General features: G+C 46.9%; 1 protein-coding gene across 1 annotated transcript in view; it reads left to right on the top strand.

Moving 5' to 3' along the window:
- LOC120022523 (exostosin-1c-like) overlaps positions 1-23923 on the top strand; it is a 65237-nt gene extending 41314 nt beyond the window's left edge. The window contains exons 2-11 of the mRNA XM_038966471.1: positions 16371-16464; positions 18419-18526; positions 19879-19998; positions 20391-20523; positions 20787-20905; positions 21013-21123; positions 21434-21520; positions 21846-22006; positions 22369-22540; positions 23221-23923. Of these exons, the coding sequence (XP_038822399.1) occupies positions 16371-16464; positions 18419-18526; positions 19879-19998; positions 20391-20523; positions 20787-20905; positions 21013-21123; positions 21434-21520; positions 21846-22006; positions 22369-22540; positions 23221-23409 (1294 nt within the window). The 3' untranslated portion in view covers positions 23410-23923. The remainder of the gene's footprint in view (positions 1-16370; positions 16465-18418; positions 18527-19878; positions 19999-20390; positions 20524-20786; positions 20906-21012; positions 21124-21433; positions 21521-21845; positions 22007-22368; positions 22541-23220) is intronic.
- Positions 23924-23943: the final 20 nt, after the last annotated feature.

The raw sequence follows: 23943 nt of genomic DNA, 5'->3' as shown, positions 1-23943 counted from the left end.
ATTCATGTTGTCATACATTGCCTGTACAATATAGCTTCTTTTTTTATGCAGGAGTTCCTGCACTTACGTTTTGCTAAATGCACTGTATTCAAATGACAAAATGGGTACATTTATGCAGTGCTAAACACAGTCTCAAATGGCTTCACTTCATGTGTAGGAGTAATTAAGTACATATACATCCAAGGGTCACATTTTACATTCATTTGCACATCCACCACTAATATAGACAATGTTATATTGTATAATATATGTGTGGATACTATCCAATATAACTTTATTATCCCTCGTGGAAATTGGCTACGTTTTTATGTTCAAAAAACAACACAGAGAAACAGAGCAATTAGCATAGCTCTTAGATAAACGAATCACAGGGGAATAGCAGGCACTATCAAGAAATACCACAGCTTCAAACACATAGCAGATATCCTAGAGACTACCCACGGAATTGAGCTAACTTTGACACTATCATATCTCCCTTCCTTCTTACATGTTGATCATTATCCGTGTTCAATAAATACACTGAACAAAAATATAAACGCAACATGTAAAGTGCTGGTCCCATGTTTCATGAGCTGAAATAAAAGATCCCGGACATTTTCCATACGCACAAAAATATTGTTTCTTACAAATGTGTTTACATCCCTGTTAGTGAGCATTTCTCCTTTGCCAAGATAATCCATCCACCTGACAGGTGTGGCATGTCAAGAAGCTGATTAAACACCATTTATCATTACATAGGTGCTCCTTGTGCTGTTGACAATAAAAGGCCACTCTAAAATGTGCCGTTTTGTCACACAACACAATGCCACAGATGTCTCAAGATTTGAGGGAGTGTGCAACTGGCATGCTGATTACAGGAATGTCCACCAGAGCCGTTGCCAAAGAATTGAATGTTCATTTCTCTATCATAAGCCGCCTCCAACGTCATTTTAGACAATTTGGCAGTACGTCCAAACGACCTCACAACCGCAGACCACGTGTAACTACGCCAGCCCAGGACCTCCACATGCGGCTTCTTCAACTGCGGGATCGTCTGAGACCCACCACCCGGACAGCTGATGAAACTGTGGGTTTGCACAACCGACGAATTTCTGAGCAAACTGTCAGAAACCATATCAGGGAAGCTCATCTGCGTGTTCGTTGTCTTCTCTAGGGTCTTCGCCTTACTGCAGCTCGGTATCGTAAGCAACTTCAGTGGGCAAATGCTCACCTTCGATGGCCCCTGGCACGCTGGATAAGTGTGCTCTTCACAGATGAATCCCGGTTTCAACTGTACCTGGCAGATGGCAGACCGTGTGTATTGCGTCATGTAGGCGAGCGATTTGCTGATGTCAACATTGTGAACACACTGCCCAATGGTGGCGGTGTGGTTATGGTTACTTGCAAGCATAAGCTACTTACAACGATTGTATTTATCGATGGCAATTTGAATACATAGAGTTACCGTGACGAGATTCTAAAGCCCATTGTCATGCCAATCATCCATCACCTCATGTTTCAGCATGATAATGCACGGCCCCATGTCGCAAGGATCTGTACACAATTCCTGGAAGCTGAAAGTGTCCCAGCTCTTTCATGGCCTGCATACTCAGACATGTCACCCATTGAGCATGTTTGGGATGCTCTGGATCGAAGTGTACGACAGAGTGTTCCAGTTCCCGCCAATATCCAGCAACTTCACACAGCCACTAAAGAGTGGGACAACATTCCAACGGCCACAATCAACAGCCTGATCAACTCTATGTGAAGGAGATGTGTCACGCTGCATGAGGCAAATGATGGTCACACCAGATACTGACTGGTTTTTAAGGTATCTGTGACCCAACAGATGCATATCTGTATTCCCAGTCATGTGAAATCCATAGATTAGGGCCTAATGAATTTATTTCAATTGACTGATTTACTTATATGAACTGTAAATCAGTAAAATCTGTGAAATTTTTGCATGTTGCGTTTATATTTTTGTTCAGTGCAAATAAATCATTATGATAATTTCCCTTTTTAGATAAGGGAATCAAATGAATAAAAATAGATAAAGAAGATACTGTCTAAGCTCTGATATTTTGGCTTGCTGTTGTTGTTAGCCTCGTCTTAGTCTGAAGATGAGTAATATATCAATCACAGCGACAACGTGTGTGTCAAGGGAGGACTTGGACGGAAGCCAGACAGATAGATAGACGGGAGGGAGGAACAGAGGGAGGGAGGGAAAACAGGAGAGACAGGCTTATCTGTCTGGCTGCTGCAACTGCCGTACGGGGGATGGGGGGGGAGGGCATCCATAGAAGATACAGACATACTGTATACAAGATCGGATTCAACATCTGCACACACCGTGACGTGCCCACACACGAAGACGTACACACAGCAGGAGATGATGCACGGACACATGGACACATATAAACAAACACACGGAGCCTAAACATGCGTCTGTCACTCTGAACGTCTGAGTGATAATGCACAGCAACCTATTGGCATTTTCCGTTTGCAGTGGAAGCGGAGATTCTCTCTCTCGCTCATGTAAGAGGATACTTGGAGAGCTTATTTCTCTGCACATTGAAACCTTAACTGCCTATAAAAACCTTCCACTGTCTCCCTCTCTCTTTCAGTCTCTCTCTCTCTCCATCTCTCTCTGCCTCTCCATCTCTCTCTCTCGGTCTCTCCAACTGTGTTATCTTAGGCATGTTCTGTGTAGGGTGTAACCCTGATCTTGGCCCATAGCCATCAGATATAAATTGCTACAAAATGTCTCCTTCTCACACACATCATATTCCTCTCTCTTTCTCGTTTTCTATTCATTGCTCTGTCTCTCCCACTAAGTCTGTTTGTCTTTCTTACTTTCTATCCCCTATTTCTCTCCCTCTCTTTATCACTCATTCCCTATTTGTCTCTCTTTCCTCTGTGTGTGGGGCTGTCCAAGAGGCATTAACAGCTGGCCACATCCTGTGCTCTCTCTTTCTGTCTCCCCCCTCTCTCTCTCTTTCTGGGAGCAGAGATGTCCAGTCTACTGCAGTATGGAATATGGATCGAGGCAGCACTGTGGGCTGTAGTGACATATGTAGGCTGAACAGACAGTGCATGGTTGGAGTATGAGTAATACTCCTCAGACTGTATCATCACTAATACATTCTGCCATTATTGCAGTGTGGCAGGGACAGTGTTATGACTGTTGTATGAGTTAGGATTAACGTCAAAGTCCATATGAACTGTATGATGGATGTAGAAGTACTGTGTGTGTGTGTGTGTCTCAGGGTTAGCCCTTCAGTTTGTTTTGTGTTCGCTGAGGTGAACAGAGCACGGACAGTATTGATTATTTAGCTAATCCATACTGCCTGTCAGACACACACGTCACTGACATCTGACCTTTGCACTTTGCTAGTAAGACATGTGGTATTAACTGACCAGCAGCCGCTGTCAATCAACTGGCCGTGCACCCTCCATGTGTGTCCATCTGTATCGGCTCAATACTCCCCCCTTTATTCTGCTTCATTACCGTATCAATGTTTCATATGGGGCCCGTGACCACAGAGAAGGGAAGAGAGGGAGGCAGAAGAGAGGGGGAAGATACGGCAGAAGAGAGGGGGAAGATACGGCAGAAGAGAGGGGGAAGATACGGCAGAAGAGAGGGGGAAGATACGGCAGAAGAGAGGGGGAAGATACGGCAGAAGAGAGGGGGAAGATACGGCAGAAGAGAGGGGGAAGATACGGCAGAAGAGAGGGGGAAGATACGGCAGAAGAGAGGGGGAAGATACGGCAGAAGAGAGGGGGAAGATACGGCAGAAGAGAGGGGGAAGATACGGCAGAAGAGAGGGGGAAGATACGGCAGAAGAGAGAGGGAAGATACGGCAGAAGAGAGAGGGAAGATACGGCAGAAGAGAGAGGGAAGATAAGAGAGAGGGAAAATAAGAGAGAGGGAAAATGAGGTAGTACAGAGAGGGAAGATAAGAAAGAAGAGAGGGAAAATAAGGGAGAAGAGAGAGGGAATGTGAAGGTGTAGAGAGGGAAGATGAGAGAGATGGAAGTTGAGGGAGAAGATATGAGAGAGGGAAGATGGGGAGAAGATATGAGAGAGGGAATGTGAAGGTGTAGAGAGGGAAGATGAGAGAGGGAAGATGAGGGAGAAGAGAAGGAAGATGAGAGAGGGAATGTGAAGGTGTAGAGAGGGAAGATGAGAGAGGGAATATTAGGGAGAAGAGAGGGAAGAGAAAGGGAAGGGAGAAGAGACAGGGAAGATGGGGAGAAGAGACAGGGAAGATGGGGAGAAGAGAGAGGGAATATGAGGAGAAGAGAGAGGGAATATGAGGAGAAGAGAGAGGGAATATGAGGGAGAAAAGAGAGGGAATATGAGGGAGAAAAGAGAGGGAATATGAGGGAGAAAAGAGAGGGAATATGAGGGAGAAAAGAGAGGGAATATGAGGGAGAAAAGAGAGGGAGATGAGAGAGAAGAAAGAGGGAAGATAAGAGAGAAGAGAGGGAAGATAAGAGAGAAGAGAGGGAAGATAAGAGAGAAGAGAGGGAAGATAAGAGAGAAGAGAGGGAAGATAAGAGGGAAGATGAGGCAGAAGAGAGAGGGAAGATGAGGCAGAAGAGACAGGGAAGATGGGGAGAAGAGACAGGGAAGATGGGGAGAAGAGAGAGGGAATATGAGGAGAAGAGAGAGGGAATATGAGGGAGAAAAGAGAGGGAATATGAGGGAGAAGAAAGAGGGAAGATGAGAGAAGAAAGAGGGAAGATGAGGCAGAAGAGAGAGGGAAGATGAGGCAGAAGAGAGAGGGAAGATGAGGCAGAAGAGAGAGGGAAGATGAGGCAGAAGAGAGAGGGAAGATGAGGCAGAAGAGAGAGGGAAGATGAGGCAGAAGAGAGAGGGAAGATGAGGCAGAAGAGAGAGGGAAGATGAGGCAGAAGAGAGAGGGAAGATGAGGCAGAAGAGAGAGGGAAGATGAGGCAGAAGAGAGAGGGAAGATGAGGCAGAAGAGAGAGGGAAGATGAGGCAGAAGAGAGAGGGAAGATGAGGCAGAAGAGAGAGGGAAGATGAGGCAGAAGAGAGAGGGAAGATGAGGCAGAAGAGAGAGGGAAGATGAGGCAGAAGAGAGAGGGAAGATGAGGCAGAAGAGAGAGGGAAGATGAGGCAGAAGAGAGAGGGAAGATGAGGCAGAAGAGAGAGGGAAGATGAGGCAGAAGAGAGAGGGAAGATGAGAGAGATGGAAGTTGAGGGAGAAGATATGAGAGAGGGAAGATGGGGAGAAGATATGAGAGAGGGAAGATGGGGAGAAGAGAGGGAAAATAAGAGAGATGAGAGAGGGAATGTGAAGGTGTAGAGAGGGAAGATGAGAGAGGGAAGATGAGGGAGAAGAGAAGGAAGATGAGAGAGGGAATGTGAAGGTGTAGAGAGGGAAGATGAGAGAGGGAAGATGAGGGAGAAGAGAAGGAAGATGAGAGAGGGAATGTGAAGGTGTAGAGAGGGAAGATGAGAGAGGGAATATTAGGGAGAAGAGAGGGAAGATGAGGGAGAAGAGAGGGAAGATGAGGGAGAAGAGAGGGAAGGGAGAAGAGACAGGGAAGATGGGGAGAAGAGACAGGGAAGATGGGGAGAAGAGAGAGGGAATATGAGGAGAAGAGAGAGGGAATATGAGGAGAAGAGAGAGGGAATATGAGGGAGAAAAGAGAGGGAATATGAGGGAGAAAAGAGAGGGAGATGAGAGAGAAGAAAGAGGGAAGATAAGGGAGAAGAGAGGGAAGATAAGAGAGATGGAAGTTGAGGGAGAAGATAGAGAGGAAAGATGAAGGAGAAAAGAGAGGAAAGATGAGGGAGAAGAGAGAGGAAAGATGAGGGAGAAGAGAGAGGAAAGATGAGGGAGAAGAGAGAGGAAAGATGAGGGAGAAGAGAGAGGAAAGATGAGGGAGAAGAGAGAGGAAAGATGAGGGAGAAGAGAGAGGGAAGATGAGGGAGAAGAGAGAGGGTAAATGAGGGAGAAGAGAGAGGGAAGATGAGGGCGAAGAGAGAGGGAAGATGAGGGCGAAGAGAGAGGGAAGATGAGGGCGAAGAGAGAGGGTAAATGAGGGAGAAGAGAGAGGGAAGATGAGGGCGAAGAGAGAGGGAAGATGAGGGCGAAGAGAGAGGGAAGATGAGGGCGAAGAGAGAGGGAAGATGAGGGCGAAGAGAGAGGGAAGATAAGGGAGGAGAGAGAGGGAAGATAAGGGAGGAGGGAGAGGGAAGATAAGGGAGGAGGGAGAGGGAAGATAAGGGAGGAGGGAGAGGGAAGATAAGGGAGGAGGGAGACATGCGCAAGCTCACACTTAACAAACAGACCTTCATTCGTACACGACCCACACATAGTGAGTCACTGTGCTGCAGACTTTTTAAACATCCTTTTGGTGATAGCCGTACAACAGTGAGCCCTGGGCCTCAGCATGCTGACAGAAGCTGCCGTGCTGTGTGCACGGGTACCATCTGTGTACCATGTTTGTTTGTGTGTGCGTGTTGTGCGTTTGTGTGTGTGGTCTGTCTGGTGTGTGGTCTGACTGTTTAGTAGAGAAAATATATATAGATAGAAACCATTTTTAGATTGTGTGTGGATGTGAGCGCGTGTGTGTGTTTATGAGAGAGTAAAAGATACCGACAGAGGACAGCGACATGGAAAATGAGATGTGTGTGGGTTTATGAGAGAGTAAAAGATACCGACAGAGGACAGCGACATGGAAAATGAGATGTGTGTGTGTTTATGAGAGAGTAAAAGATACCGACAGAGGACAGCGACATGGAAAATGAGATGTGTGTGGGTTTATGAGAGAGTAAAAGATACCGACAGAGGACAGCGACATGGAAAATGAGATGTGTGTGTGTTTATGAGAGAGTAAAAGATACCGACAGAGGACAGCGACATGGAAAATGAGATGTGTGTGTGTTTATGAGAGAGTAAAAGATACCGACAGAGGACAGCGACATGGAAAATGAGATGTGTGTGCGCACATGTGTGTGAACAGTGTGTCTCTAGATTCTGTTTTCATGGATTTCCGCCTCATTTTATGTTTAATGTTTAATAACCTCGGCCCCCCGTGGACACAGGGGATCGGAATAGCATCTGTGAGGCTTTTGCAGACCACACGTGCACGCACGCACACACACACACACACAGTGCAAGCAGAATACACACCTCACACCAGGACACTTTATTACGGCACACTGCAGTGCACAATGTCACAGTCTGTGCATAGGCTTACTTTCTGTATTACACACATCATGCACAGGAGGCTGGTGGCGCCTTAATTGGGGTAGAACAGGCTCGTGGTAATGGCTGGAGTGGAATGAATGGAATGGTATCAAATATACCAAACACATGGTTTCCAGGTGTTGATGCCATTCCATTTGCGCTGTTCCAGCCATTATTATGAGCCGTCCTCCCCTCAGCAGCCTCCACTGACATCATGGTTTCCCTGGACTATCTGCACTGACTCCATGCACACTCACGATACTATATTTACATACACTCACACACTACGCTGACTCTCTCACACAAAACCCAAACACATTCACTACATACGCACGCACACACGCTAACTGACAGCACAAACACACTATCAGGACAAAGGTAAGACCCAGATGCAGACCGTGTCGAAGTAACAATGTTTATTACAGCAACAGGGGCAAAGGTACCGGACGGCAAGCAGGGTCAGGGGCAGGCAGAGTGGTCAGGCGGGCGGGCTCAGGGTCAGGACAGGCAAGGGTCAAAACCAGGAGGATGAGAAAAGAGAGCGACTGGGGAAAAGCAAGAGCTGAATACAAAAATTGCTGGTTGACTTGACTAACTGGCAACAGACAAACGGAGAACACAGGTATAAGTACACAGGGGATAATGGGGAAGATGGGCGACACCTGGAGGGGGGGGTGGAGTCAATCACAAAGACAGGTGAAACAGATCAGGGCGTGACACACACACTCATGCTGCTGCTACTCTGTTCTTTATTTTAGTCTTATTATGATCTATCCTGATGCCTAGTCACTTCACCCTGCCTTCATGTAGCTACCTACCTAAAATACCTCGTACCCCAGCACATTGATCTGGTACTGGTACTCCTGCTACATGTTGGGAAGGTCTTGTAAGCAAGCATTTCATGGTAAAGTCTACAACCCGTTGTATTCGGTGCATGTGACAAATAAGATCTGATTTGATCAGCAATCCACATGGACCTGCTTTCCAAGAGTAGTAAAGGTGCCCAACATGTAATAGGGATGAGCAGTGATCCAAATATTCAAATATCCGAACGGCTGTTAGTATTCCATTACTTGGGAGAGTACATTTTTTTTGGTTCTTTTTGTTGTTGTTGCCTATTTTAATAAATAAATCTGACGTTTTTTATGAGCGCACCCCATAAGAAAAGAACCACCAGTAGCCTACACACGTTTCACAAGCTTGTTGTTGCTGTCTGTCAATCAGAGCAGCGCTAGAGTCCGAGGCTCCATGTGTAGCAATTGTGAGATTTCTAATCAATGGCAAAATGGAATTCAAATAACAGAATAACGTTGGCTAAATGAGAAGGATGTAGGCTACAATAATCAACGAACGGGCAGGCTGTTTCATATGGATGGAGATGTTGTAGACAAGCTTTAAAACACAAGTGCATTATGGGTAACGTCGTGAGTTAACGTTCGTTTTTGATGCAATTGTTGTGGTGGCGGAGATGTAGCCGAACTGTGAGCCACGCTCGTTTAGCTCCGTTAGACCACGAGTTGATTTTGTCATTCAGACGACCTCACATGGTGTACAAGTTTAATAAATGTCAACTACGTCAGTGGAATTCCAGACTAACTCGTCATTAGCAGCGGATAAGATCCACAAATGTGGGAACTACCCGGCCCTGGAGCTAGCAAGTGAAGGCTCCCCTGAGCAGTCCCGACTACGGTCTGGAGGCGAGGCAGGAAAAGTAACACTGGGGGCTTGTCCAGGATTTATCCTGCCAGCATCGTTGAGTTATTCACATTATACCGGAATATCAAAGAGAGAGACAAAAATTAAAAAGATTCAGACTTTCACGAGGTAACGGCTAACGAAGTTAATCATCATTGTTCTAGTAGTGGCTGACGTTCTAACTAAAGTTGTAAAATGGCGGCTACACGCATGAAATCTGTTATTACGAGAACGAATTCGCCTGAGGATTCGACGTGCTACTCAAACCCAATCATATCGCTAACTACAGTGAATGAAGACTTGCATTCACAAATCTCATTTGCCAACTGGATGAACGAATTTGATGTTGCAAATGCTAACATCAACTGCAATCCATTTTTGCCAAGTTCAGGTGTAGCTAATATGCAGCCAGCCGCAATTAATATGGCTGACTCGTGCCTTGAGTCAAAGACGTCTCCTCAACGGCCAAGGAGAGAAGCGAATCCAGTCAAGTATCAGTGAAAAACAGAAATGTGGGTGACAGTGGAATCGAATCACAGCAAAGTCACAACCAAAACTATACCAGCTGGCATGCTAGATGCTCACCTGAAAATGCTATCTCTGGAAATGTGTTTCAACCACTGAAAAACTACTGAAATGCTGTATACTCAATGCACTAACCCTTTCAACTCTGCCAACCACAGACTCTATGCAGCGAGTACACCTGTAGATGCTACTTCCTCCCATTACCCATGCGGGATGCCAGCAGCTCTGCCCTCCACTCCAGCCATGCATCCTGTGTAAAACCACCACACAGTCGCAGGACACCCATCGATGTATCTGGCTTGATGCTCTGCCCACTGAAGGTCATGAAATGTACTGTTATGAAAACGAACAGTCTCACCCCAGGCGAGCAAGATCCAGTTCACATTCAGGCATCCCCAGCGTGTACATTATGATATCTCATCTGACAGTGAGGATGAATACGCTACTCAGAAGGAGAGGATCCCCACACTACGACCAGGTCAGTTTGATGGTTAGGGCTCATGGAAAGAGGTATATATTCTTTTTGACAGCGGGGCATAGAGAAATGTGCTGCCTTGGCGCTGTTACGACACCATTCACCCAGACGTTAAACCTCCAACTCCAGCTATCGACTGCATTCTCAGCAGGGCATTGGTCCTGTAAATGTCAAAGTCTTTGGAGAAGTTCACCTGCCCATTCAGGTCGGTACCCGCACAGTGAGTATTAACTTCATCATTGCAGACGTGGCGTAGAGAACACCGATGCCATCCTCGGTCATCCATTCCTGGAGCAGTCACGGGGAAGCCATGATTTCGGCAGCCTTAGGATTGTGCTGTTTGGTGAACAGGTGCCCTACTTCAGAACGAAGGTGAATGTCGTAAGAATAGCACGCACAGCCGTTTTCGAATCAGGGTGTGAGTACATCGTGCCGAGGAACGCACACTTCCGTGAACCTGTCAGAGGTGACGTGGTCCTGAGCCCAACTAAAGGATTCATTGAGAAGCATAGGCCAATAATCAAATCCCCATCAGGCTCTACAACCCAGGAACAGAGTCAGTGAAAGTAAAGAAGGGCGCTATCGCCGGAATCCGTTCGGGCAGCAGCTGTTGTTCAGCCCACTGAACTAGTCTCGTCTCCCCAGCGGTTTCTTCTCACTTACAGTCGGTGTATATGGAGAGCTCTGCTCCTTAGTGCCTATGGGGACGTCTTCTCTACTGGACCCACTGATCTTGGTCGCACTGGTCTTGTACAGCATAACATTCAGACGTTGCCTGTGCCACCTGTGAAGCAGCAACCGTGGTGGATGGCATTCGAAAAGTAGCTCAATGCAGACCAGCAGTCCCAGGAAAGTCTTGAAACTGGAGTAGCCTCTCCAAGCTACGGTAGCTGGGCTTCACCAACAGTCATGGTACGCAAAAAGTACCAGACATATCAATGTGTGGACTACAGGACTCTAAATGAGTGTACTGTTAAGAATGCATATCCACTTCTCCGTATCCAAGACACTCTAGATACCCCGTCGACAGCCAAATGGTTTAGCGCGGACTTAGCGTCAGGCTACTGGCAGGTAGAGCTTACTCCCAGCGCCCGTAAGGCAGCCGCTTTCTGCAGCAGGAAGGGCCTCTGAGTGGAATGTGATGCCTTTTGGGCTCTGTAACGCACCAGCGACGTTTCAACTGCTGGTGCAGTATATCTAGATGACATCATCATCCTGGGAAGGGATGTCACATGCTCCAATGCCTGGCAGTGTTCTGTCGGCTACGCCAAGCCAACCTGAAATGTAAACCCTCCAAGTGCTGTCTCTTCCGCCGACAGGTAACCTACCTTGGACACATCGTTTCCTAACACGGCATCGCCACAGAAAATTCTGAAAGTCCAAGAATGGACCCAGCCTACCTGTGTTTCAGACGTCCGTCAGTTCGTCATTCTGGCCTCGGACTAGCAACAATTTGTCGAAGATTTTGCTGATGTAGCCAAGCCCCTTCATGAGCTTACAAAGACGCATGCTCGTTTCCGCCAGACTTGCCCCTGCACTATACAGGACCCTACCCAGAACAATGACTGTTTTAGGCACCAGGAAGTGCAGTATGACCTTGGCCCCAGCATAGCTGATTACGCTCTGGAAGCTACTTTATGGAGTTCAGTGGGGGTAGGAGAAGACCCCATCCTACAGCCTGCGCTCTCTGGAGCTGCCTTCGACGTGGAGTCGGGTCATCGGGACAGTGAAGATGACACGTTGGACGTGGCAAATATTTGCCTCACCGACAAGTGACACTGTTCTCTTCCATGGATGGACTATTGAGAAATGATGTCAAGCTCAGATAGCTGACTCTGACATGGGCCCCGTCAAGGGATGGCTCGAGGAAGTACAGGAACGCCCATCGTGGGGGGGGGGGGGGGGGGGGGGGTCGCCTTTCGGGCCAGCGACTAAGGCATATTGGAGCCAGTGGAAGAGACTATGTCAAGGACGGCATTCTCTTACGTCGCTTCTACTGTACCGAAGGCGCAGGGTTTTACCCACAGATACTCCCACCTCGTGTGTTCCGGACAGACATCGTGAAGCAGATGCACGACAGCCCTGTAGACCGGGCACTTTGGCGTGGAACGCACGCTTGCCCGGCCGCAGACAAGATACTACTGGTACCGAATGAGAGAGGATGTCACACTATGGTGTCGTACATGTACCAGCTGTGCCGCTAAAGCCAGACCTCCGAGGAAGACCCAAGCACCTATGGGGACTGTCCGCGTGGGAGTACCCATGGGGAAGATCGCCATTGATCTCATAGGCCCCATGAACGAGAGAGAACGCTACAATCGCTACATCTGGGTGGTTCAAGGCTATTTCAAAGTGGGTGGAAGCTCATGCATTCAAGTGGACCAATCCCAAGTGCACACACACTGGTAGACAAATGCTATCATGCGTTTCACACACATAAAGAACATTAGATCACGGTAACTTACTGTGTATCCCACACCCATGGATAGGCATTTGAAAAAGGCTCACACACACACTTAACGTACCCCTGCAAGCAAACACGTACGGACGCACAGACGTACACACACACACACACTCTCAATGGGTCATGACGATGGAGAACAGAAAGGAGACATGCTCCGTGTCCCGTTAGCAGACAGAGAACAGTCTGTTAATACTGGCCCTGCTCCACACACACACGTTTTGTTCTTCAAACCTCGTGGGGACCTAAAATTGATTTCCATTCAAAATCCTATTTTCCCTAACCCCTAAACCTAACCTTAACCCGTAACCAAAACCTAATCACTTACCCTAACCCTAATTGTAACCATGAACCTAACACCTGAGCTTAAAATAGCATTTGTCCTCATGGGGACGTGGGAAATGTCCCCACGAGGGAGAATTTCCCTTGTTTTACTATCCTTGTGGGGACTTTGGGGGATTTTAAGGATAGAAGAACCAACACACACACTCATTCAATAGAAAAGGAAAAGAGAGTACGACAGAGAGAAAGAATGACAGAGAGAATAACAGAGAGAGAGAGAGAGCCTGTTCATTTGTTCTTGGAAACAAACTGCTGTTAAATGATTTATTTGTTCCCTTGCATTAAGTAAATTCCCTCATTAAAAAACATCAGCGAACAAATCAGCATGACCCAGAGTGGGATGAAGTAGGTCGCCAGCGACAGGCTCACTCCACTCCCACCACATGCTGGGGAGAGCTCTCTCTCTCTCTGTCTCTCTCTAATGGGTAAGTGCCTATACAAGTACATCCAAACAGACGTTATACACACTTGCATGAGAAATAACATTAGCTCGTATCCACTAACTATCGGACGCACGTACACACATATGCACGCGCACACACACACACACTGCAGTTCTGCAGAACTGGCTAAGCTCCGTCAACAGGTGGAAAACAGCACAACATTGCAGTGGCAAATGGAAAACAATGCACCCTTTCACTACCCTAATTCTCTAGGGTGTTTGTGTACATTATGTGGTTGTGTTTGTGCTTTTTGTGTGCGAGGGTGAAATCTTGTGTGTATGTATGTGCTTCCATACTGTATGTGTGTGTGTGCTTGCTGGTGGATGTTTGCATACATTATGTGAATGTGTGTTGGGCTGCAAGTGTTAGTTTGTGTGTGCACATTTCCGTGTGTGTGTGTGTGTGTGTGTGTGTGTGTGCGCGGATTTGTATGTATGTATACACCACAACCTCGATAGTGACACTCATACAACAGTTCACCGAGAAACTCACACCCAGATCCCAATCAATGCTAACATCAGCGCCTGTGTCTCACCCCTCACAGAGTGGTAAATAAACAATGGTCGGTACAGTCGAGACGGAGACGGGCTAGATTAGCGGCGGCCATATTTTGTGCTGACGCCCCTTGAGCGTGTAAACAAGACTGTTGCCAACAGAGCAGGAGAGGCGAGGATATAGGAACTCTTTCATAAGAAACATGTTTATTTACTTAGAGCAGTGAGCAACGTGGCGGGCCGTTAAAAAGGTTCCACTGGCTTGATAATGGCTCACATTTCTGAGTTTTTTTTGGGGGGGGGGGGGTTTCAACGTATTTTACATTTAGAGGGTTGGGCTTGTGGGGAGGTCACCTGAGCTACCTTGCTCAGACCTGTGAAGGACCCACCTGGGTGATGCACGGTACCCATTTTGTACCAGAATGCACTCCAAACATTGGCAGCTTGCCACAGTTGGTTGGGAACATTGGGTTCTTTTGGTAGCTCCGGGGGCATTTCTAATGCTTACTGTGCACCGATTTCAGATCACTCCGTCAACTCCCATCATAACCTGAACAGTTCATTTCCACCCTTAACTGATTTATGATCAATTCGCCCTACCCACAGCCCTAACCATCTTAATTACGAACATAACAACACAACTGGCCCTATACCAGTTCTTAACACAAAACCACACTCACCAGAACCCGGAGGGGATGCTGGTGCCTGAACAAATCATGACCTTTCACACCCAAAACACTGTAGGAATGATACCCATTCAGATGCCAGAATGACCACAAGTATAAACATACATAGAGATCAAATACACTACAACACTCCCTACCGAGTTTCAAACGGCCTCTGGAAGCAACGTAATGGTCTGGGGCTGTTTTTCATGGTTCGGGCTTGGACCCTCAGTTCCATTGATTCTAGACGCTTCTGTGCTTCCAACTTTGTGGCAACAGTTTGTGGAAGGTTCTTTCCTGATCGTGCACAAAGCGAGGTCCATACAGAAATTGTTTGTCGATCGGTGTGGAAGAACTTGCCTGGCCTGCACAGAGCCCTGACCTCAACCCCATCGAACACATTTGGAATGAATAATAATACTAATGCTCTTGTGGCTGAATGGAAGCAAATCCCTGTTCCAACATCAAGTGGAAAGCCTTCCCAGAACAGTGGAGGCTGTTATAGCAGCAAAGGGGGAGGGACCAACTCCATATTAATGCCCATGACTTTGGAATGAGATGTTCAACATGTAGTGTACGTTGCTGGAATGGAGCAACTCGTTGTGTCAAATGTTTTGAGATCTGTATAATACACGTCAAATAAAGTTGGATTGGATTTGATTAAAAGCCACACGTTCCATTCTAAGGCTATCCTCCCCATCTGCCTATACCAGAGAGAACAACGTATTTCACTTTTTGACCACTAACTCAATTATAATCACAAACCATTAACCTTAACGTAAACCATCTACCTTACTTATGCTTGGAAATGATGAACATAAATAGTTAAATGTACCAGGTCATCTTAGTTGGCAATATTGCCACTTTATATCATGGTTTCTAGCATGGTTTTCTACCAACAGCCTCAAGTCAAGTCCTGAGAGGAATGTGTATAGAATATGGGTACTGTTAAGTTGCAGTTACAGTTGGATTTGATAGAATGTCTTTCAGTGTGACTGACTGTCCTTTTTAAAACACAAACCATAGAATCTGACCCTGTGTGGGTCAAACCAATAGAGGCGTTGTTTTACTTCCCAAAACACAGTTCACGTAGGTCATGCAACAGTCAGTGGCAATGGAATGGCATAGCTAAGATGTGGCCATGTCTTCCTGTTGGACTCTCTAACACAAACACAAATACCGAATTGTATTATGTAACAGGTCCACTTATTCAATCAATCAAATGTATTTAGAAAGCCCTTTTTACATCAGCAGGGCTATACAGAAACCCAGACTAAAACCCCAAACATTGCAGATGTAGAAGCACGGTGGCTAGGAAAAACTACCTAGAAAGGCAGGAACGAACCAGGCTCTGAGGGGTGGCCAGTCCCATTCTGGCTGTGCCTGATGGAGATTAGGGTAAGGAAAGGGGGATACCTAGTCAGTTGTACAACTGAATGCATTCAAATGAAATGTGTCTTCTGCATTTAAACCAACCCCTCTGAGTAGCTGCCATAATCGGCGCCCAATGAACAGTGGGTTGGCTGCCTTGCTCAGGGGCAGAACGACTGATTTTTACCTTGTCAGCTCGGGGATTCGATCCAGCAACCTTTCGGTTACTGGCCCAACGCTCTAACCACTACGCTACCTGTTGATTTATACGAGTACAGATTGTTCTTCAAGATGTTCAAATGTTTGTTCGGTAGATCACCAGCAGGGTCAAATAATAATCACAGTGGTTGTAGAGGGTGCAACAGGTCAGTACCTCAGGAGTAAATGTCAGTTGGCTTTTCATAACCGAGGTCAAGACAGCATATTGAGTGTGGGCGTGTTTGCTTGTGCGTGTCTCATTCCCCAGCCAGAATTGTGCCCAAACACTGTTGAGTAGGTCTTTTAACAGAAGACTAATGTCAACAGGTCTCTCTTGACCCTACCGTTATCGTCTTGTCTCTAGAACCTCTCGTCTTCATGGTAGAAATGGATCCTTTGTAAAAAGTGAATGATGTTCCTGCTGTAAAAGTGCGAGCAGAATTTGTTTGTCGTCCAACACTAACTCTCCATCTCTCTTTCTTTCTCGCCTCAGGTTTGATTACCAGGAGCTGCTCCACAATTCCACCTTCTGCCTGGTTCCCCGGGGGCGTCGCCTGGGCTCCTTTCGCTTCCTAGAGTCTCTACAGGTAGGATGCTAAACACGGATCACAACACCCTAGCAACGTCCTAGAGGAATGCCAAATACTGCTCAAAATACACTGGCGTGATCGCAGATGTGTGATTTGTTGGTGCTGTCTTGCCAACTTCTATAACTCCTGGGACCAAGCTACGAGTACACCTCTGAACTATCAAGATTATGCAATGACGTGTATTTGTGTTAGCAGTCACACTATTAGTATCATAGCCACACTGTCGTATGAAGATCCTTACCTGCTCTACTAACGTGTACAATTTAAGGTTTTAAGGCGTTAACCATGATGGTGGTGTTGACTGATTTGCAAAAAGAAAAGGGGGGGTATTTGGTAAATATAACATTGAAAGGGTTTATCTTTCATCAAACTCAGCTTCAATAAACCATGTAGTTAAGGAAATAATGATCTGGTACAAACTGTGTGGAATTACCACCCATGTAGATGTTTTGGTGATGGAGCTGTGTTCATGGTTTTACCGACCAATGAACCTCCCAGACTTGTGTTCCCTGGCCCTCTCTCCCTCTCTTTCCTTCTCTCTCACTGAGTCTCTCAATGGTCCGGAAGCTTTCATAGGGTTGCCAGCCTGCCACACTGCTGATCTAAGCTGAATGGGCAAATCCACTGAACGCAGGGCTTGGCAAGGAAGCTCACTCTCACACAGCTAACTCATTCCTCCTCCGCACTCCCTCCCCCGCTCTCTCCCTCCATCTCTCTTCCCTGTGTCTCCTTTGCTTTTCCATTCAGGCCAGTCTGAGATTGGTCAGATCTCCTTTTACTTTTCGTGCCAGCCCAAAAAAGAATGTGCAATTACCAGTGTGGTAGGAAACTTATTGTCTGCGTTCCAACTCTTGGTGTGTGCGCGCACACACACACGCACACTAACCCTGATGCTCCTCTCTTCATCTCCCAATGTAAACAACCAAGAAACAACAACACACATATGCCCACATGCTGAGCTGCACTGGGATCTAGGCAGGGGAATACTTCTTAGTCAGTCCGCTTCACAGCACCATGTCTCTGGGGAAGTGGCTCAGGCGAGCCCCAGGCTTCACGTCAGTTCCGGAGGCCTCAACATCTGGCTTGACCCGGTTACCTGGAGCGTAGCCTAGCGTATCCTAGCGTCGTCTGCATGGCTGCCTTGGTGAGGGCTGGTCTCTGGTGAGGCAACTAGCGGAGCTTCAAACCGCCAGAGGGGGAATCTCAGTCGGAGTCGTCTGATCTCAGTCTGTAGCGGGTTCTGGCTGCTCTCTTGTGATTTAATTAGAAAAGTAAATAAAACCATCAACACCCAGGACCGCAGCTTGGAGAGGGAGGGAGGGAGAGAGATTGAAGGAGGGAGCTGAAAAAAGAAAAGTAGAACATCTTCAAAAACCTGGCTGTCAGTAAACAAGGGGATACGGCAACATCAAACTCAGTTTTAAAAAATATGATGTATTATACCCCTCCTCTCTCTCTCTCTCTCTCCATTTCTCTCTCTCCATCCTCTCTGTGTAGTGTACGTAATTAGCAGACTAGGGGTCTGTTAAATCTGTGTGTGTGTGTGAGAGACGTAGCAGAAATGTGATCTCTTTTTCTCTAGGGCCTCAAGGGGCTCCTGGGACTGGCAAGATAGTAGCTGTGACTCATGCAACCTCCCCAAGAGAGTGTCACACACACACACACACACAAGTCATCGATTTCATTATCTGCTCAGACTGCCTTATTGAAGTACCAGCTGCTACTATGGTGGTATGTGTCAGAGGCGAAGACTGGAAATCTAGACATATTTATATTGAAAAATGGCCCGTCTACCACAAGCAGAGCAGAGGAACAACAGTAGCATTACCACTGACCCTGTTCGTTTATGTTCTTGTCACACTGGCCCACCCATTTCCCAGGTGATAGATTCTCTTACGTGTACATCTGCTGAGAACAGAGTATCCCGTCTATTCTCTCTCGCCGTCTCTAGGCGGCGTGTATTCCAGTGTTGCTCAGTAATGGTTGGGAGCTGCCCTTCTCTGATGTCATCCAGTGGAACCAGGCTGTCATAGAAGGAGATGAGCGATTGCTACTACAGGTAACACACACACGCACACACACCTCGCACGTTCACAACAGGTCTGGAATCAATTCTGTTTGAACCCAGTTGATACAGGAAATAACCTGACATTCCGCTAACCAATAACCCCCCCCAATAAAAAAAATACATTTTGGAAAGAACATGTTGTTAATCATAGAATTGACAGATTAAAAATGGAATTGACCACAACGTTAGGCCCATAAACACGTGCGCTCGCATGTACACACACACTCCGACCACGCACACACACGCGTGCCCCGGTGGTTAGGGACATGGAAATTGAGTTTTGAGTGAATAAAGCTGGTGACAGGAGGTTGAATGGGTCCAAGCACATCAGAGAGTCAGGAGACCATCGAGAGGTGAATCTCTCTTTCAGATCTAGAGATGAGAGTTGGAGGAGAGAGAACGAGTGAGAGAGAGGATATAGGAGATAGGAAAGGAGGCGGGAGGGCCTTTGCTTCCTCAGGTCCCTATCATTAGAAGAGCTGTTATATGGTGTTCTAGGTGGAGTCAACAGGCTACCTGACGGGCCTTTTTAACATCACTGTAGAAGATGCAGACTTCCCTGCTAGGATAACTTGATTTAATTCTAATCAAATCATAGCCATTTAGCAGATTTTTTTATCCGAAGTAATCGCCTGGTGTTACAGGTCAGCTGAGTCTACTCGGTATGTTTCCTATTTCCTCAGCTAGCCGACACATTCATAGTGTTTAGTTTAGGAGAATGAACGGGGTGAATTTGGGCTATTTTCATTTGGTGCCAATGGAGCAACCCCTTTCACTTTCCTCTAGAGCGTAGTGTCATCATGGGACATGGAACTTGCCTGAAATGTTGGTTTCAGGTAAATCGTGTGCTATAAAACAGATGTAGGTGAGCTAGGATAGCTGCCGGGCACCTTTCCTGAACCCAAGCTCTCCCTCTTGCAAAACAATACCATTTGATAGGGGATTTGACTCTGGATGGGTTGAGATAACGTAGCTAGTTCCTGACCACTTTCCCCGTCTTCCTCCATAGTAAGGGTTATTGACCGTCGGTGGGTTGAGACGAGTATGAACTGCTAGGGGCTGTTCAAAAGGTTTATGGAATGGAACATTATACTGTAAGAAATGTTATTCTTTTACCAGGCAGTGTAGAGAGCAGTGTCGTTGTATGAAGTACATTTCATTCTGAAGATTCTGATTGTTTTATCGTGTTGAATACGTCGACCTTGCCTGCTCTGCTCTCTCTCTTCCAACTCGCTCACCTTTGCTCTCTCAACCCTCCTCTTTCTCAACTTGCACCCTCCCTCCTCTCCTTGCTCAACTTCCACCTTCCCTCTCTCCCTCGTCTTCCTCTCTCTCTCTCCCAGGTCCCGTCTACAGTGCGTGCGGTGGGAAATGAGCGGGTCTTAGCTCTGAGGCAGCGGACCCAGATGCTGTGGGAGGCTTACTTCTCCTCCGTGGACAAGATAGTCCTCACCACACTGGAGGTAGGTGATGAGTCCTGTTAATTAAGCACCAAACGGTAGAAAACGGACTGAAACAGTACCTGGCCATTGTCCAACGCTTGTTGTTGTTGTTGCTGCGATGTGCTCTAATGAACACGACCCAGGAACTAAGAGAGAATGGATTGACCTCAGGTTCATTTGTATGGGATTGTTTTGGATTGGATGTTTTGTTCTTATACTGGCACCGGCTGGTCAAAGTGAGGAAGTGCATGTACTTAAGATTGCTGTGTTTGTATTCTTGAGGTGATTACTTCAGTTTTACACACACAAAGTTGGCCAGCCCATATGGACATAGATAATTCAGGTTTGAACTAATGGGTACATCAGGGCGTTCTCCCCGCAAACGTTCTCACCTTGTCATCGCTCTCTCTCAGATAATCAAAGACCGGGTGTTCTCCCACATCTCCAGAAATAAGTACATGTGGAACGCCTTACCAGGAGGCCTGCTCGTCCTGCCAGAGTACTCCACTCACTTGGCCCACTTCCCCTTCTACTACCTGAGCTTAGGTAGGGAACCACACCAGACTGGACCGGTTCCGACTAGTTCAGACCTACCTGACTAGACTGGCTCATCCATATAATTATATCTCATCTATAGGGTCTCCTATGGATAAAACAAAAATATACATTTCATAAAGTTTATAATCATAAGTATATAAAGCAAATCTAATATTTGTCTCCTACAGTAAATATGTTACTTTCAAATATGGAACGCTGTACAGGGTAGATAGTAAAAGTAGATACTCCTCCCTCCTCGTTCCTCCCTGCAGGGGTCAGTCCAGGTCAAGAGTTCACCGCCATCATCCATGCCATCTCTCCATTGGTCTCCCAGTCTCAGCCAATCATGAAGCTGCTTCAGGTGGTCTCCAAGTCCAAATACTGTTCACAGGTGAGTGTTTTAGCGTCATAGGTAGCAAATAGACCGCTCCATATTGCTTCATTAAGCCTATTAACCCTTATGCTTATTGTGTCACACTCTATTCCCTCCCCCTCTAGATCATCATCCTGTGGAACAGTGAGAAGCCGCCGCCCCACAGGAGTAAATGGCCACCCATGCCTGTCCCCCTCACTGTGACAGACGGTAGGAGGAAGGTGAGTGACAATGACGTCGCCAAACCCCAAGTAGGGCTACAGGAGGGGAAATATGAAAGTCATTCCTGTCTGCCTCTCTCTGTAGGTCTACCCCACCCCCCCCCAAACACACTGAATCTATGGGAGTAAAATCCTTCCTTTGTCACTGCTTGTCATTTACACATCCGTGACATTGACTCATCCTCTCTCTCCCCGTACCACAGACCTCAATGGAGCGGACAGTGTCCCCGCCATTCCTTCATTTTCCCAAACACAAACCAACCACTGTCAAACTTAACAAGGAACGGAAATGACCATCTCTCTCTCTCAATCCCCCGCTCTCCAGACGAGCAGTCGTTTCCTGCCCAACGTGGCCATAGAGACAGAGGCAGTACTGAGTCTGGATGAAGATACAGTCCTGCTGACCAGTGAGGTATGACCTTCCTATACAACAACACACTGTGGTAGAAAACACACACTTTACATTTACGTCATTTAGCAGACACTCTTATCCAGAGCGACTTACAAATTTACCTTCATATTTAACTAGGCAAGTCAGTTAAGAACAAATTCTTATTTTTCAATGACGGCCTAGGAACAGTGGGTTAACTGCCTGTTCAGGGGCAGAACGACAGATTTGTACCTTGTCAGCTCGGGGATTTGAACTTGCAACCTTTCGGTTACTAGTCCAACGCTCTAACCACTAGGCTACCCTGCCGCCCCTTTACCCATGTAACTGTATTCACTCTTCCCCGCAGGTGAACTTTGCCTTCTTGGTGTGGAGGAGTTTTCCTGAGCGCATCGTGGGCTACCCTCCCAGGAGTCACTTCTGGGACCCGGCCAAGCATGCGTGGGGGTACACCTCCAAGTGGACTAACGAGTACTCCATCGTTCTGACGGGAGCAGCCTTCTACCACAGGTACTGTAAGCATAGAATCCATGGAACGGGCCTCCCCCTTCAAGTTAACCAGTCAATTTGCCAGGGTTAGAGGTTCCAAGCCCTTTCTATGGATTCTGTTTCTATGACTACCACCGTGTACAGCTGATCAGTTGATCGACTGACACACAATAGAAAAACATAGTGAACAACGAAGACCGTTAAACAGATGGTCTATGAGCTGTGGCTACTACTTGAGGTCACTTGAAGCCCATCCATTTTGCCCTTAGAAGAATGCATTACCAGGCTTAATGTACAGTTTCAATATCCCAACCAACAACTATTTCCTTGCCATTTTAGTGATCACTTTGTTACCTCTGACCCTTCCATTTCCTCTCCATCAGGTACTATCACTACCTGTTCTCCCACTACCTGCCCCCCTCACTGCGGGCGCTGGTGGACCGCACTTCCAACTGTGAGGACATCCTCATGAACTTCCTGGTTTCCTCCGTCACCCACCTGCCACCAATCAAAGTGGCCCAGAGGAAGCAGTACAAGGAGCTGCCCAGCCCACAGGTGAGGCGACACCCGTCGATGGTGAATTTGACCAATGAGCTGCCCAGCCCACAGGTGAGGCCACTCCCATCAGAGATGTCTGACCAATGAGTTATTTATTGCTGTAGTTGTGATACTGTGTATAAAGCATAACATTTGTCCAAAAAAGTTAGTTACATTACATTTTTCTCAAATTGTAAAATCTGCCAGAATGACTTGATAGACCGCTTATTAACAAGGGTCAGACAGAGTTCAACCCGTTATAAGGTGGATTTTTACACAACAATAATCATTAAATCCCTCGCCACAGATAGCCGGTTATTGCTGCGTAACAATAACTTGCTCCGGTTTATTTTTGTAAAGATGAGATTATCCCAGAGCGTTGGTGTCAGCCTGTATGTCACAGTGGCGGTTCTCGTCCTACTCTGTCAGACTGGAGATAACAACCCTATTTGTATCAGACGTGAGATCAACTCGCCATCGTAATTGTAACAGTTCCCTAGTTTTCTGACAGGCAATATACTGTACAACATCATTATCAGCCTATAGATAAGATTGAGAAATTGTGACACCAGTAATTGTCTACGGTATACAGAAACATAATTCCATTTGTACAACCCGTCTGTACATTAATGTTGTGTGTACGACGACCTGGGTTTCAAACTCACCCGCTTCTCTCTCCACGTCTTTCATCCTCCCAGGGTACGAAGATGAGCGCTCCGTGGGCCAACCCAGAGCACTTTACCCAGAGACAGGAGTGTGTGAACAGCTTTGCCAGATGGTTCGGCTACATGCCCCTGGTCCACTCCCAGTTCCGCCTGGACCCCCTGCTCTTCAAGGACCAGGTGTCTGTCCTGCGCAAGAAGTACAAGGATCTGGAACGTGCCTGACCGAGACAGAAACACTGTGTGGAGGCCTGGTCTGGTGATACAAGGATCTGGAACGTGCCTGACCGAGACAGAAACACTGTGTGGAGGCCTGGTCTGGTGATACAAGGAGGGAGGGGACCTAAAGCGAAGAGAGACTCCGCCTCCAGGGGTCTGAGACAACAGGCTATTGGAGGAGTAAACATATGGAGGAAGCCTTATGTCCTCTGTGATTGGTTCTCCATTGACGGGTGAATGAACACTTGAAGATGTCACTCACTCCCATTGCTGTTTGAATGGAGTGGAAGGGAATTTCATATCAAAGGAAGGCGCCAAGAGGACAGTTAATGGTGCAGTGCACTCCAGCTGGTGTATTTCTACAGTACACCGGCGAGTTGAGAATGTCGCACAGCGATTGGTTCATTTCACATCACGTAACTGTCAGACCAATAAAAACGGCAGTATTCAACACACATGTAGACTTCTGACATCACAAAGCATTAATTCAACTGCATTCACCAGACCCTTAAAAGTATCAAAAGGCAAAGCATACATTTC

The sequence above is a fragment of the Salvelinus namaycush genome, chromosome 27 (genome assembly GCF_016432855.1).
Source record: "Salvelinus namaycush isolate Seneca chromosome 27, SaNama_1.0, whole genome shotgun sequence".
NCBI classification, from domain to species: Eukaryota; Metazoa; Chordata; class Actinopteri; order Salmoniformes; family Salmonidae; genus Salvelinus; species Salvelinus namaycush.
This window is presented reverse-complemented; position numbering and strand designations above follow the sequence as displayed.